General features: G+C 43.7%; 1 protein-coding gene across 2 annotated transcripts in view; it reads right to left on the bottom strand.

Annotated features, from left to right (window-relative positions):
- Nucleotides 1–252: 252 nt before the first annotated feature.
- The window catches only part of DNAJC5 (DnaJ heat shock protein family (Hsp40) member C5), a 31,061-nt gene continuing 14,340 nt past the window's right edge, over nucleotides 253–16,973 (bottom strand). The window contains exons 2-6 of one of the 2 annotated variants that reach the window (XM_068416415.1): nucleotides 15,377–15,442; nucleotides 11,395–11,531; nucleotides 8,804–9,017; nucleotides 7,587–7,758; nucleotides 253–6,833 (exon numbers count right to left, since the gene is read on the bottom strand). In XM_068416415.1, coding sequence (XP_068272516.1) covers nucleotides 6,730–6,833; nucleotides 7,587–7,758; nucleotides 8,804–9,017; nucleotides 11,395–11,501 — 597 coding nt within the window. In that variant the 5' untranslated portion in view covers nucleotides 11,502–11,531; nucleotides 15,377–15,442 and the 3' untranslated portion in view covers nucleotides 253–6,729. Of the gene's footprint in view, nucleotides 6,834–7,141; nucleotides 7,469–7,586; nucleotides 7,759–8,803; nucleotides 9,018–11,394; nucleotides 11,532–15,376; nucleotides 15,443–16,973 lie in introns of those variants that run through there. The other variant, XM_068416416.1, reaches the window with a different exon arrangement.

The raw sequence follows: 16,973 nt of genomic DNA, 5'->3' as shown, positions 1-16,973 counted from the left end.
CGAGACCAGGGCACTAAGTGCCATGTCCAGGCTTTTCTTAAACCCCTCCAGAGATGGTGACTCCACCACCTCCCTGGGCAGCCCCTTCCAATGGCTAATGACCCTTGCTGAGAAGAAATGCTTCCTAATGTCCAACCTGACCCTCCCCTGGCCAAGCTTGAGGCTGTGTCCTCTTGTCCCACCCCACCCCACTGCCCTTCCCCTTGGGGGGAGTCCCAGCGCGCAGAGAGGGAAAGAAAAAGCCGACGCATGTTTCTGCATTGAAAACATTTATTTTACAACAGTGGTTTCAGATAACTTAGCGATCTTTATTTTAGTTTATATTCAGACATACGATACACAAATTACCATGCTAGAACATAAAATAATTCCTTCTGCCATATGTGTATGTACAGGAGCTCAGTAGTATCGAGTGTTACAACCCACGACGTTCAGACAGCCACATCTACTTACAGACAACTCAAAGGATGGTCCTTTAGGAACATAACAAAATATATATATGTCTATATTATAGTTGCTTTTCAGATGCATTTATACCTCGATTGTGGTTTGCTTTTATTTTTTTTTTATTTTTTTTTTTTTACAATTTTTTGTCTTTTTTAAAGACGGGCTCCCCCCACCCCCCCAAGGCAGAACACCTTCTCTCCCGGCGTCCTCATCTCCCTCAGGCTTCACGAAGAGGCCAATACAACCAAACCCCACCATGAATTACTTAGTTCAGGGCCTTGCTCACATGCCAAATGAAGATAAACCGCCTCGCATGTCTGCGACAACACACCCCGAACCCTCCGTGCCCAGCCCCAGGAGAGCGGGCGAAGGTGGGGATGGGCAGCAGGCAGGAACGACGGTGATGGGCACACGCCATGTTCCTCAAGAGTAAATTCACTCCAGCACGGAGGAAAAGCCCTGGGAGGAGGAGATTGCTCTTCCCTTTTTGCACAGCACAGCTCTCCTGCTCGTACTACCCTTTTCTTTATCCTTCCACCATTTCCTTCAGCAGCCACTGACCCCGACAGATCGTGTTTGGGGTTTTTTTCCTGCAGCTGAAAGGAGGAAGCACAATCCTGGACACACAAAACTCCCACTTTCCGCTCATCCGGCCGAGGGTTCATAGCAGCCAAATGTCACGTTTTTACCACCAACAAAAACCCACCAGCGAGCACTCGGTGCACACCTGTTGTATAAATATATACATATGTGCATATATACATACAGACACACACGTGATGGCGCAACCCCAAGCCTACGGCGCGGGTTTGGCCCTTGCTCTGTGAGCTCACCCAGTCCCACTTTGGAGAGTACAACGTGGTGAAGACCAACGTAAGGAAAAACCCCAACTCAACGTGTTCTATCACACGACCTTGTTTCAAACACCCCACGTACCAGCCCAAGTCCCTCCAGAGACGGCCCCTTGCCCTCCTCGCTGCCCTTGGGTTTCCCTCCCTTCCTCCCAAGGGGAGCTGGGGCAGGCAAAGGCCAGCTCCGGCCCGGGGGGACGGGGACGAGGGGCAGCTCACAGAATTCAAGTAGATGGTTAAGTTTTTGGAAGGGTATGAAAGGAACCGCTCACAGACTGCAAGAGCACACCCACCCAGCCAGCTGCGGGGGAACGGGAGCAGAGAAGACAACAGCACTCCAGAATGAATGGCCATTTTATATAAGAGCTTCCTCTATACATATACATATATATATATAACCACCAGAAATTCCCAGCATTTATCCTTTTAACAATAAAAATGAACCATGCATGTAACATTGGCATCCGATTTCCAAACGAAGGTTCGGCGTTCCAGATTTATGGCATTTGGCTTGTGCAAGCATCAAAGACAGCTTCCCTCACGCAGTTTCTTCTTGTAAAGAAAGATCTTCTTGGAAGGAGACGGGAATTTCAGCCTTGCCGAGTCCTGCAGAGCTCGGAAGCCCTCGTGGAGCAGACCACGGCTCTTGCAGGACTTGAACGTGGACGAATTTCCTGCCACTTCGTTAGCTACCAGTTACATTTCTTCCAAGATATTTTAAGCAGTTGTTGGTGTAATGATACGCTACAAACTAGATGATTTCCACTATGATACAGAAAAGCGGCATCGAATTAAGCATGTTAAGTTTACACCGACCTTACGCTATAAACACCTGTACTGGGGGGGTTACGTTTCGGCACTCTAAGATTAATGAGTATTTAAACAGCGTCCAGAACGATTAACGCGAGGTGGGGGCTGCCAAAGCCTCCCCAACCACTTCCCAAGAGTCTCCTGTTAAACATGATGCCAGCATCCAGTTGCATCGGGTAGGAAAAACCTGCAGCACAAACACATTTCCTAAATTATCTGGAAATGTCCAGAACACCAAAGGGCAACAGACAGACGACGCGTGCAAACTAGTTGAGAAAAGCAGGAACCCTTCTCAAGGAGTGCCTATGGTCCAGGATAACCCCCCCAAAGCCCACCGGCGCCCCTCTGCACCACACAACCACTTTGTAGATGGGACAGAGACATCTCTTCAGCCCGGCTCCTGCCCTGGTTACTCCTGTAGTGTTTACAGTCTGACACAAAGGGGGTTGGGAACTGCTCTCCCCACCCCCAGCACTGCTGCAGGACCCGGTGTTCCTCAGCACCTTCCTCCTCAGCAGGGGCTTCTGTTCCCACCGCAGCCCGTGCTCGCCCAGACCTCGAGAGCGTCGCGTTTTAAGAACACTATGAGCGCTAATATCTAAAGCAGTTTAAAAATATTACAAATCTAAAAAGAAGACTAAAAAGGTAACATGGCTCTAAAACATCACCGCATGGAATCAGCAGAAATCGACACCCTCGACGCCACTGAGGTTTACAGAAACAAATTTATATACAGATAAATATTTACGGATTTCCTACAAACATCACTAACGAAATGAAACTGGCATTTAAGGGGTGCAACGCCCCTTCATTCACTTCAAGTGGAGTGTACAACTCGTTGTACTACAGTGCGTTGGGGATCTCCCCAGCCCCGGGGAGGACGAGGCACCGCAGGTCCAGCACCTCCTCCTCCTCCAGCAGCTCTGCCGCTGCCGGGAGGGATGGCACCCGGGTGCTCTGCGGCGAGGCAGCAGCTTTCCCTGCTCACCCTAAGCTACGAACGGCTCTCCACGCAACACAGCTCAGGAATAAAGTCAGTGGTCCTTAACAGCAGCCAGCGGAATGTCTCCAGCTCAGATTCTCCCCAATACTCCTCGTCAGGAGGAGCTACAAGCACTAAGAAAACTGGTGCTGGAGAGGTTGGATGAGCTAGATGGAGGCAGCCCAACTACTGATATGGGAGGGCTCAGGCAACTTGTAAAAAATTATGGTACGACTTCTAAAAAAAAAAAACCAAACAAAAAAACCCCAAACAAAACAAAAATACAAAGCTCAAGTTTTAATTCTGGCAACACGCTGAACAGAGCAACAGTACTCGGGTTTAATTTTGGAAGGAAACATTCTGCACGTAAACAGCTGGGCTACGGCAGCTCTGGCAGGGACGCGGCAGCTCCGTCTGCCCCAGCTCAGAGCTGCTGGGTGACCTCTGCACCACACTTTTAACCATTATTTCCAATACAACTTTGCATTAACTAGGATTCAACTGGGCCACTTTGAAGTGCAACTTGTGTTAGAGCCCGGGATACTCCTGTAGCTTCCCTACAAGAGCAGAAAAAATGTGGGGGTTAACCTACTTCTCTTCTGATTGCACAGGTTTGGTGTTAAAGAAGCAATGTTTAAATGGCTTTCTTACATAGTTCAAGAAGAACCACATTAATACACAATAATCTTAAACTCAGAGATTAGAGAGTAACATGGGCAAACTTAACACAGTTTCAAAAACCATGAATATTCATCTAAAAACGTGTTGTCCCATCTGGGAGCAGTTTCCCTTGGAGCATCCAGCATCACTCTGGCACACAGCAGCGGACAGACTCATTTACGATTCACACCCCACCCCCAGGCACGGCTGAAAGGAAAGGAGTCTCTCTCAAACCGATGCCTTGCTAAGCCAAGAATTAAACCAGCACATCTCCCCGGGATGTCACCTTTTCCCCGGGTTATGGCATCGCCTCTGCTCCTCCTTCGCTGCCCACGCTTCGGTTCTGATGCCGGGAGCCTGCGGAGCGACTCCAGGCGCGTTACACACAACCTCCCGCCAGCCTTTCTGCTGCAGAAGGAGCCCAGAGGGGTTAAGAGAGAATCAATCCAAGTTAACAGCAACAATCAGCCCCCAGCATCAGGGGTCACAGCAGAGCAACATCCGAAACAACCGACCTTGTGTCACCCGCCTAGATGGACACGGGGACACGGAGTACTACAAACTACAGCACGCAGGGAAACGGCCTCTCCCTCATCCTACCCAGTCACTCTGATCGACCACACTCATACAAAGCCAAAACACCTCTAACGCTTCACTATTTTTTACCAAGAACATCATTTGCACGGCGAAGGGCAAGATTAACCAGTGATTTTTTTAGGGGACAAAGCCTGCAGATATTCAAGCATATTCCAGCGTGCAATTCAACATCAAGAACAAGCTCCAGGCAACACCTACAAGGACAGCCAATGTGACATCATTTTTTTAAGCCTAAAAATTGCTTTTCATTCCAAGGGGTCAAAGACTTTAATTAAATAAGGACCTCAAGCCAAATCATACACGACTGTCCTCAAGGCCACCCAAGAGAGTTTTGCAGACAGAAGAAGCTAAAAGTATCTTCCAGTAAACCACCAAGTTTCAGGTCTAAAAGGACGATCAACGAGGAAGAAATGACTTCAGTACGCTACCGAAATCAAGACAGTTAATTAAAAGTAACATTTCTTTTTGAGTTTCTGGGACCTGGTGTGGTATCAGAAGCATGCTCATTTGCAACAAGCTCACATGCAGGCAACAAACACGCTTGGACCAACAGCCACGGGCAAGTCTGATTTTGCAAACATCCCTCACTCAGCGTTGAGACCGTGTGAAGAACATTTTCTTCTACCCAGGACGTTTAACGCTCAGATTTTACGTGCTCCATCATTTTCAGCTCATGCAAAGGTAGCATGAAAATATAGTCAAAACAAGTCTCTGGCAGGAGAGTCCCCTTCGTTTTCTGGTGGTTTTCTCACAGACTGACAGTGCTTTACCCCGTTCAAAAGTAACACCTGGATCTTGTAACAGAGCGGCGTGAAACACCTTCAGAGCAAACCCCGGTGGGAGGCTGTAAATAGCCTAACAGAAATAGGTGAAAAATGCAAGGGGGAGATGGGGGATACAAAGGATAGTAGAGGCATTGTGATATAAAACCATAAAGATCACAATTAAAGAGGCCGTAATTAACTGCTAAAAGTGCCAAGTGTAGGTTCTCTGTAGCTGCTCTAGATCCTGACTCTGTATCATCTAAAGTAAGATTATTAATGACAAAACGGAGCAGCAATTCAGCAGCTGCCTAAAATGCTTTTTTGACAGTTCAATCGAAATAAACCACAGGTTCTAGAGCAGTATTCAAACATGACTTGGATTCAAAATAGTACAGGAAACCTTCCAATGGTTCCCCTATAGTTGTTCTGAGGAAAAGAGCAACACTGGTGTAAACAAGTCTAAACGCAAGACAATGTGCAAATTATACAATATAAACACAAAGAAAGGTGTTTTGTTCTTAACAATCCATTTAAGTACTCCACAAAGATGCTCATGAGAAAATTAAAGGGCTAGTGTGTTATAAAAGCTTTAAAAAAAGACATGTAATACCCCAATTTGTCTATTAGAATCTCAAATTATTAGAATAAATTTTTAAAAACCAATTTTTTTTTTTAAAAAAAACATTTATGCTGTTGCCTACTGCCTGCTTTTAGTCACTTGCTCAGTGAAAACCAGTAAGTAGTTTCACTTTAAGATTCTCATGCATTCAAGAAGCCGCCCTATTTGGTCTTTAGCATTTCAGGAAAATGACTGAACTCAAACCAAACCAGAATTGTGCTTGAAGTTACAATCCCACCACCAAATAAGCCCGTTCACAGTCGGTTTTGTGGCAAACTACAGCTTGTGGTTACATCGTCACTGAAGATCGCCTCACACGTAAAGAGCTGTCCATCAACGTGCTGTTCCAGGATTGGAAACTCTGCCTTTTTATTTATCAAGGTCGATTTATTTAAGCTGAAAACCAGCATTAGAGAGAACTCCAGCTCTGCAGGACTGGCGTTTTTTGGTTCTTGGCTTTGTAAACTTGCTTAGATGACAACGCAGGAATAGACAGAGGAATAAAGGAATTGGTTTGTTGCACTCAAATCATGAACTTTTAAAGGTCTTCGACAGCTCAGCTGTACGGAAGAACGGTGGCTTCTGTGAAACTTTCTACATCTCATTTTTAAGCCAGTACCACTGCTTAAAATGCAGAATGTCTCCATCACACTTATATTGTGACAACTCAATACATTACACCACAGACATTTAACATAACTCCATACATGCTATTAAAAAAAAAAAGGGGGGGAAAAAAAAAAGGAAACAAATAAGACCGTAGCTAAACTGCTTTAAATACTGCATGCTACAGCACTTCACGTATCATCAAGATACGACACTGAAAGGTGACAAAAGGCTGAAGGGATTACAAAATATTTTCGGCAGGTTGGAAAGCTGCCTTCTTACGGTGGCAGAATTATTCCCCCTCCCCATTCTCTACTTCTAATGTTCATGAATCTAGTGTTGAGTTGGCCATGTAATTTTTTTTATCCATTCTAATTACAGTGTTTTCTTAACTTAATTAAATCCATCAGTGTGGTAGCTGGGGTGAGAGTCAGCCGTGAGCTGGGTCGTCTCTGTGGCTGGTGCTGGCTGTATCACAATAGGTGTGTCTGAGGCCTCTGAAAAGCGAAGACAAAAGGCTTAGCGCACCAAGGAAAAGAAACCACGCATCGTATCTTTTGGTAAGCGTAAGTTAGATCTCCCTACAACACTGATAACACAATTTTACACTCCTCTAGGAGCACGATGTTAATTTATTGGGTTTCAGTCTGCACACAACACCATTCGACTCAAGTCTACATGTGGAACATTTATTGTATCTCCTTCTTCATGTAAGAGCAGCTGATCCTCGCCCACCATTCCGTAATGCCCATTAAAAACACGATCAGAGCACACACAAGGCTCTTTTTTTAAATGATTGGTTTAATTCTATAGAAATAGCATCTCATCTTCACAAGCAGTATTAGATGTAGCTACTAGGGTAGCAGTGCTGTTTCCTTTACGCCTGACAGTGAACAAAACTGCCTTGACACCCCCCATCCTTTGGGGTAAAAGAGCCCCTTTCTGGAACCGCACGTGTCTGGCTGGTAACGTTACTCCAGCGAGGCAGGAAGGAAGGTGAATGATGGTGACCTACTGCTCTGAAGCTGATCCCAAGTTCAACGAAGACCCCCCAGGAGTTTTCAGCAGCTGTATCTCCAGCGTTAGCGTCACCCACAGAATTCTCATGCCACAGGTATCCCCTGACCATCACCTACAACGTGAGGCCTGTGCTGATCTCTACAAAGCAAGCGCTGCTCCTCACCCAGCACACTAAGCACTCGGTCAGAGACTGATGGCAGTTCTAGAAATCTCACCGTGTTTTCACCTACCCCTTTCATCTGACTGCAACTGTGCCTCCAAGTCCTCTGGAGAGACGTAGTATTCCTGCTCTTCACCTTCAGGAGGTTTAGGTTTACACTTCCCGCAGCAACAATTACAGCAGCAGCACAGACAGCAACAGCAATAGCAGCCTGTGATGAGCCCACAGAACACAAACAAGGCCTGCAGAGGACAGAAGACAAAGAAATGTTCAGAACCTGTGTCTACCATGCATGACCACTGAGCTTGTGAGACTCAGATAAGGAAAACAGAGACCAAAAATACAGAAATGCAGAGACAGAACTCACTAGCTACAGTTCCATACTTGATCACCAAGATCTATTTAAAAATACAGGCAAACTGGCTGCAGCTCTCAACATTTTACAGAGGTGAACCCTGCCAACCTGGTTTACTTGAAGAATTCCTACGATTTAGGTTTAAGTGGACTATTCTGCTACATCTGCAAGAAGATACAGGTCTAAGAAGTGTATCTGTACTAAAATGCAGAGGTACAATAGTTTAGGACAGACTGTAGCTTGCATAAATAACCCTGGAAAAGATTTACGCCAGCTAGTTGACGTACAGATCGTGATGTACCTAGAGCAGGGACTTCAACCCACCCAAGGCTGTAGGCATGGCTGCAAAGCTCACCGTACTGAAGTTCGGGGTGCTGAGGTGGGTGCTACCAATACATGAGCAAGGCCACATCTGCCAGCTGCTTATCACAGTGACAACGGGCAAAATTAAAATTTTCACATAAATCACTGCACAATTGTTTGAAAAAGTAATATTAAAGATAGCAAACCAGCATGGTGATAATTCCTATTCTCTTAGGGAATGAAGAGATGGAGACAATGCTGGCAAAGGGTGGAAAAATAAACCCATGAAATGAAACGCCAAGACTAGGAAAAGGTTTTAATCAGCCATAAAGCACTGTGAACAACTTCATGTCACTAAATAAGTAAGCTGGTGCAGTTAGGGTTTCATACTTCAGTTTCGTAGCCACGCTCTCTTTTACTCATTACTTTCTGTGCAAGGAGACTGCGATCACGTGAACTCCAAAATGCAAAAGCCTGGACAATTTCAGTATGAGAAATGTGTAATGTACAATGTATAGGTCAGAAATTCAGCAATTCCCAAACGTACAAACAACCACAATTATCAAATGGAGCTCTTTAAGAGTTTTAAACACCAACCCAGAACAACTTCTCTTTGCACTTTTATTTACCTTTGCCCACCAGCTGGACAGCACGAAGTACGTGTTCACATTTTCTTCACCAAACTGCTCTGCTACATACAGACCCAGAGACCCATACTTATCATAAATGTTTCGCTTCGTGGCATCGGTCAATATTGCGTGTGCATTATTGATCTCTTTAAATTTTTCTGCTGCCTCTGGATTATCAGGGTTTTTATCAGGATGATATTTCAATGCAAGTTTCCTGCAGAAATAAAAAAGAGATTGTTATAGATTAAAAAATAGGATTTAGGTGTTTTGTTTTTTTTTTTTAATTCCCCAGCCTGTCACTCAAGGGAGACTTTCAAGTTCCAGTTGGTTTCCCTCATCTCTGGTTCAACTTCCCTCATGATTCTTCCTTAGATGATAACAAAAGGCTCCAGCACTGTCTAGCTCAGTTCACAGGATTGACTTCAGCCTGCTGGATTTGGCCCTCAGAAATGCAATGGAAAAAAAGAGAAGCACTGAAGAAAAGTAGTACTGGTTTTTACCCCTCAGCTCCAGCAATTTCCACCAGTAAGTTTCACTCCTGCTAAAGCAAAGACCAAGTGAACAGGAAAAAAGACACACCGCAAGTCTAAGATATAGCACCAAAGAATAAATAAAAGCAAGCTGCCACAGTTAATCTGGAGTGTCTGAACACAAAAATAACTAGACAATCACTTGTGGTTAATTCACCAATTCCTGTGCAGGAACAAAATACTTTTCAGTTCAAGGCTTGCTAGAATAGAAAAAGCTTCAGAGTTTCGAGATACCAGGAAATCACAACGTACCTCCCCTAATCGTGCCAGATCTCTTACACCTAAACGACAGCAGTTCGCAGTCCCCGGAGGTCTCTGAACACAGACTAAAATCAGCCTAAGCATTGATAAATGTGCTAGTTCTGACGTGGCCCAGGCTATCCACAGAAATCAGTAGAAATACCTGCCCAAACACCTCCTTATAAACAGAAAAAATGCTGCTTTGCCATCTGAGCCATTTGTGCTCCCAAGCAGAAAAATGATGCAGAATTGTATGCTAAGAGTCTCCTCCACCAAAAAATATACTTATCCTCCTACAGAAAACTACCACAAAGTCCATATTTGAGAAATACACTTGACACCTGCAGACATTTACACAACAACTTTGCAGTGAGGAAATATTTAGACAAACATAAAATAAAGATTTATGCAAGCACACAAAGATATCAGTGTTCAAACAATAAATTGAGCGTGCACTTGAAATACTCAAACTGTAAATTATGTTGCTCAGGTAAATAATGTCCAGGGTTGTCACTAATGCCGTAGCCTCAGTGAGGACTGAAATAATCACAGTTTTTATAATTAGAGGGAAGTTATATAAACCTGGAAAGGGCTTAGCTACTATCAGGCTGCAATAGGTAAATATTTTTCATTTCCCATTTCCTACACATACACAAACCCCATAGCCCACAGGCCAGCAAAGACGTTCACATGGAATGAAAACAAGAGGTGTCAGTCCTCCTTTTGTAAAGGAGCAGCAGAGGAAACAAGATTAGACGAAGGTTCAAGTATGAAGCAGCTACATTTCACCCTAGGATCTAGTTGGGTCGTTCCTCCAAAGGAAAAACTGCTGCAGTTTTTCCCCCAAGAAGATAAAATGATTTTCCAGTTGCTAAGGCTTGAAGATCACTGATCCAAACCTCCACTTAAAGGTTTTAGGAAGTACAGCTGATTTTTGAGAACCTCTGGACCCTGTTGATTCATAGACTTCACCATGCAGTTGCCATCAGTACTCAAATGTAACTTTGAAAGGGAAAAATGTTGGTACATGTTAAAGACTAACATAAAACAACTCCAAGAGTATCCTCATGTGAGGGTCACTGCTGTCCCCTAGTGTCATGGAAAATACATTGCCACTGCTCAAATCGCCTTCAGGACCAGAGCTCAGGCTTAAGGTGAGGAAGCAATTGCATTTAAGCAGATTTTGGAGGAAAGTGGAAAGAGAGGATGTTACAGGACTCTTTTTTGCTTGTTGGTTTTTATTTGGTCACTGTGAAGCCGTTTCATGTGTCTAAGAAATGAAATATAGTAAAAAATCATCATTTAAAAATAGTAACTTCACATAGAACAAGAAATTTTGAATGGATTTTTTAGCAAAAAGTCATCGTTGATACTCCGTTTTCATCCTTATTTGCATCTTTAATCTATACCTCACTGCATCAGAACTGGAAATGATGGACTAAAGGGCAATACTGCACATCTGTGGTCTCTGCAAGCCAGACACAAGGCTACGTAATACGAAGAATTCCACTCTGATCACAGTCTTAAAACTCTTTTCAACTTCAAATAAAGCCCTTTCAGAATGATACTGCATATTTGAGAATTTAACTTACTAGAGGTGAGATGTAAAAATTTAACAGCACTTATATACAAAGCCTAGGCATGTTTTCACACCAATTTCTGCAAGAATCAACCACGTTTTCACCTGGTTTTCTTACATGTTTTTCTTGCAAAAGGTTTAAACAAATCCACTGGAGCCTAGAGATAAATAAGCCATCTGTTGAACACTTAATTAAAGCTATTTGTGCTACTGGGCAACACGCATAAAACTGAAACCTTTACCTGTAGGACTTTTTGATATCATCCGAAGTGGCATTCTTGTCCAACCCTAGCACGTGGTACAACGATTCTCCAGAGGTAGAGAGCGAACGTTGCCTCTGGTCTGCCATCCTGAACTAGCCTGGAGAGAGAACCAGCCCCTGCCAAACAAGAGGTTAAGAAATGCTTAAAGAAAGAAGAACACAGACCTCAAGAACATCAGCCTTGAAACCAGAGTTTCCACGTGAAAATTCATCTTTTATAAGGTTTACATGTGCTTTGGAAAGAAAAGGCTCTTAACACATGTGGAAGTTAAAAATTCAAAGTCGTGGATCAAACATTTAACATGTATTCTAGTTAAACTCATGCTACTTGAACGTGAATGAACCCCCTGCTCCAAACTCCAACGTGAAAGGCCCCAGGTCTCCCCTGCGCCATGCCACGGACAGGTATGGTTATGTCCTCTAACAGCCTGAGGAGATTAGCATTTGCCACTCGTTAGCTGCACAACTGCAGCAAGGATGAGCATCGACGAGAAGACTATTGGCTATTTTTGGATTATGTCATTAGTTAGCCTACACCAGATTATGTAGTCTTTGAAAAAGATATTTAAAGCACCAGACTTTTCTAGTTTAACCCTTTATCTTACATAACAAAGTTAATAACTTCAGCTTTTAAAAGGCGACCTGAAAGAAATACTCTCAGACATCACATCTCGCACTGCCTGGCTCTTGGTATGACCTCGTAGTGTGGACACACTTCACAAAAAACACAGTTCTGTTTGTACCAACACACAGGTATCGTCATGCTAGTGCAAGTGTGACTAGGTGGCACGATGTGGATAGAGACATTACAACTTTCTTCACCTCAGAGCTTACTGTTAACTAACTCTTCCACATTTGGCCTCTCCAACTTTACATTAGTTTAACACTGGGCACTATGACCACTTTCTTTGACTGGAATACACCTGCTGAACTAGCAAACTCTCACTTCATTTCCCTCTTTGGCAGCTCTGGTAAGTTTAATTAAAGGCTACCCAATAAGGAAGCTATAAATTATTATTAATAATAAGAAAAGGTCTAAACCCCAATGCTTTGGTTAAGAATTCAAAATACACCCCAAAACTGGAAGGTGAACATGTGGGTAGGGAGAGAAAATCTTTTCTTTTCACAGAATCCCAGACTGGTTGGGGTTGGAAGGGACCTCTGGAGATCACCTAGTCCAACCCCCAGCCAAAGCAGGTTCCCCTAGAGCATGTTGCACAGGGTCGTGTCCAGGCAGGTTTGAATATCTCCAGAGAAGGAGACTCCCCCCCTCCCTGGGCAGCCTGTGCCAGGGCTCTGCCACCCTCAAAGTAAAGAAGTTTTTCCTCATATTGAGATGGAACTTCCCATGTTTCAGTTTGTGCCGTTGCCACTTGTCCTGTCACTGGGCACCACTGAGAAGAGTCTGGACCCATCCCCTTGACACCCACCCCTAAGGTATTTGTAAGCATTGATAAGATCCCTCCTCAGTCTGTTCTTCTCCAGCTCCCAGCTCCCTCAAATTTTCTTTTGAAGGATACTGTTCAGCTACCAAAGGGTTTCTGTATGAGAGAAAAATTACTGAGTGCTGGGAGACAAAACACAAATAACTTATTTGGGCACAACATGATTCAGTGAAAGGAAAAAAAATATATTTCAGGAAATAAATATCCCATGCAGGAATACACCAGGCACAACCCTACGTGACAGCCTTTTCCCATCACAACTATGGGTGAGCCCGGCCACAGCTTCCCAGCCCCCTCTGCCCAAGCGGTCCCAGTGCTGAGGTCAAAGACTGATGATCCCCACGTCTCTCTGGTGATCTAACTAATCGCACAGGCCTGCTCTAAGCACTGCTGCTCTCCACCACAACCACCACCTCTTCCTCGCAGCCTTCCTAGGACCCTCTCCTGCAGCTCTGTCACACTCGTCACCCGTCAGCAGCACCCAGCCAAGGCGAGCGCGTCTATCACTGTTGCTCTTGGCCACGGACCTGTGGGATTACTCTGAAATCAGAGGGGAAAAAAAAGCATCCTGGTTGAGATTGTACATGCTCATTTAGCTCTTCCAAAGGTACTGCTTCAAAATGGAGCTTCGAGGGCATGATGAGCATTTGTGTTGTTTAAAAGTCTGTAGCTCTATTTAGGCACAACAAGCTGCCTTTAAAATCCATCCAACGTGCCCTTGGTGCACAGATGCTGCAGATCACAGGTATACGCTATGTTCTGCTTAATAAAACCTCCACTGTTAAATTAGGGCCAATTTGTTTAATAAGAACTAATTCAAGTTGATCCAGGCAATGTCTATCAGTCTGCAGGCTGCCTGTCAAGAATAAAGGCAGGCACAGGAATAAAATTCCACACTGCTGCAATCCTTAATCTCTTCAATCTGAACAGTTCAGGGTACCTGGAGTTCGGTGTAAGGAGGTGTCTGTTTTTCAAAACTGGTACGAAATGGACACACTGGCCTTGGGAGAGGAGTGGAGGACAAGGTGGCAACGGGAATTCATCTGGAAGCTTGTTATTTAAGGGAACAGCAGAGTATTATTACTAGGAACTCAACCTTTGGCTTTTCAAATATGAAACAGACAATAAAGGTGAAATTATTTAAGTCCGGAGTACTTTATAAAGCAGGATATTATCTATCCTACTGTTTTTACAAGTGGCTCTAATTCACTGCACTGAAAGCTGCTCTGTATTTTTAAAAAGTGTTGTATTCAGCAGCAACGAGCCATCTGCTACCTATTCTAACCAAGCAGGATGCCCTGAAGAGGTTTCTCTCAGGAGGCTCTGAAGAAAGGTAATCCCCTGGATTAAACAGCACCGTTTTTAACCATCTGTGTCCCAGAATATCCCACATTAGTCAGCTTTACCAGAAAATGCAACTGGTTTCAGCACGACCAGGTAAATACAACTGGTACTACCTTGCTGAAAAGACTTAGATTAAATCTGACAGGTTATATGGAAGCAGCCTTAATATTTTAAATGCATCAATGATAAACTGAACCTTAGAGTAATTTTCTTTCTAGCTTCCCAAAAGAATCCTATCAAGTTTCATGAAACTGGCGATACCTTAGTCTCTGCCAGGTCTGCTGACCCTTTTATAAGTTGTATTTAACTCATTAAAATGGCAAACTATTATTACAGCCAAGAAAAAAATGAATAGTTCTGTCAGTTTAGGGAATTAAACACTCACAGAACATCCCAATGAATGCCAGCACCAGAACAGGGTGAGAGCAGATCAGGTGGCCAGAAGCAGGGAGGGAGGACTAAAACTTCACCTGACCCTGCTGCAAGATGCTGCAAAGAATTTAACTGGAAGGGGACAGCGAGGGGGGATCAACTTCTCCAAGAAAACATGATTAAAAAGCCTGGCTTGGAAATGACATTTTGCCAGCTCTTACAAAAATTATGTCTAGTTGATGCTTTATTACATACCTTCAGGAAGCACTAGAGTATTTTCAGTAAGATTTGTATTCTGCAAATCATTTCTGGTTACTGACTGTGTGGTAAAATATAATGTCAGTTAAATTTAAGATTACTAGTTTTTCAAAGATTTCCAGTGCAGACTAGCTACAGGTGTTAATTTTAAACTAAATTATTCTATCTCAACCAGTATTTACTAGTAAAAATCTAAATAAAAACACCAAGCCAGAAAACACTTCAGTAAATATTGATTTATCATAAAACCAAAATAGCACCACTGGCCTCCGCATCCTGTCCATCTGTCTCAGATTCATTTAGAGTCGTTCTCACAATCTGGTATTTTTCTAGAGTGAAAAAAAATAATTTTTAAAGGGGAGAGTAGAGAAACATATACAAGACTGTATTATCAAGAAAAATATGAGGTGTTTTAAGCTTGGCTCCATGCAGTATTAGAGATTTCTATATGAAACTTAGAACTTTGTTTCCTTGGCATTATTTTGCATTTAAATGAGTGGAATTTTTTTAGCTTCAAGAAATCAAAAAAAATACAGTACTTACCTGGTCTAGTTTGAATATTCTAAGGCAAGTGGTAACAGCTTCCACACACCTCTAAAACTGAATCTCCTAAAGACAAAACAAAAGCAAACCAATTGTTCACTAACTCATATGTTGAGGACTCATTGCAAAGTTATCACATTATTTCATTATAACAATCCTTCATAATATGTTAAAGGCAAGATGGAAGTGAAATAACAGAACTGTAACCTATAGAATTGTCACCTAAAGCAGGTGAGTGTTGAAGCCTCCAGGAACGTGGAGGCACGCTGCAGTCTGGGTGTGTTTAATAGGCACACGCCTTCCTACGACACGGCCAGCCAGCACCAGAGAATACACCTTAAAGCCTGCATTTACGGATTTTCATCATGCTTTCACTCAAACATCGCCTTGATGTGGAAGTCCAGAATAAACAGAAGTGGTTTTATTGTCTAAAATATTTCATACTACTGTAAGTCTCCACAATGTAAATACTTATCTTTAAATTTACTTATCTGTAAATACTTTAGCTTCGCCAGGGGAGGTTCAGGTTGGACATGAGGAAGCATTTCTTCTCAGCAAGGGTCATTAGCCATTGGAAGGGGCTGCCCAGGGAGGTGGTGGAGTCACCATCTCTGGAGGGGTTTAAGAAAAGCCTGGACATGGCACTTAGTGCCATGGTCTAGTTGCCATGGTGGTGTCAGGGCAATGGTTGGACTCGATGATCCCAGAGGGCTCTTCCAACCTGATTGATTCTGTGATCTTTAGAATTGATTAAGTGTCAAAGTAGGTCAACAAATATTTTAAAGTATAGATTCAAGGGCTCTATACTGTTATCTGTAGCTTCATCCTCTTTTCCCAAACCTTTTACCACGTGAAAGACCCCCACTTGTCTAAAATGAAGACACCAGTCGCACAGAAACTCTAATAACCGTTATCTGTTTGACTTTGGACTTTTTCAATCTGTACTTGAAACGAGAGAAGTGTGTTTTTCAAGCCTTGATAATCTGTAATGTTGTTAGAGAGAGACTGCTAAAGCAGCTTAGCCACCATGGCGCCTGCGAGCCCCGGCACACGAGCAGCGGGCACACAGCCTGGTCTGCCACCTGCGAGGGACCAGCCAAGCACTGGCACAGGGCAAGGCCAGCCACCACGGAGGGAGACTCCACAACAGCCCAGAGAGGTTTGGTGCTGTTCAGATGCCAGGTGCCTTCAGGACAAATAAATGTAGTTTTTTTTAAATTGCAATAGAAAAGCAGTATGGTCTGTACAGCACCTTTCTTGACAAGTTATTAACAGCACTGCCACCAAGATGAAGGAGATGTCCAAGGGCACGGAGTAGCTGAATGCCACTACGCCGTTCCTAATGCCACTCCACCTGGCATCAAAATTGCTTCACGTGCTTAAACCATTGAGCAATACCAGCTCATTTTGCCAGGACAAACTCGCATCAAGAAAAACAGTTTTATCCCTTCCACATTCCCTCGTCCTGAAGCAGATTACACGAAGAAGAAACAAGTCTCACTTCAGTGTACAGAGAGGAGGAGAACTTGAGATGCCCCAGCAACACAACCCCCTTCTCTCAGCGGTCACGGCAAAGTCAGGTTGCTGTGGATCACAG

Source organism: Nyctibius grandis, chromosome 19 (assembly GCF_013368605.1).
Source record: "Nyctibius grandis isolate bNycGra1 chromosome 19, bNycGra1.pri, whole genome shotgun sequence".
Taxonomy (NCBI): domain Eukaryota; kingdom Metazoa; phylum Chordata; class Aves; order Nyctibiiformes; family Nyctibiidae; genus Nyctibius; species Nyctibius grandis.
This window is presented reverse-complemented; position numbering and strand designations above follow the sequence as displayed.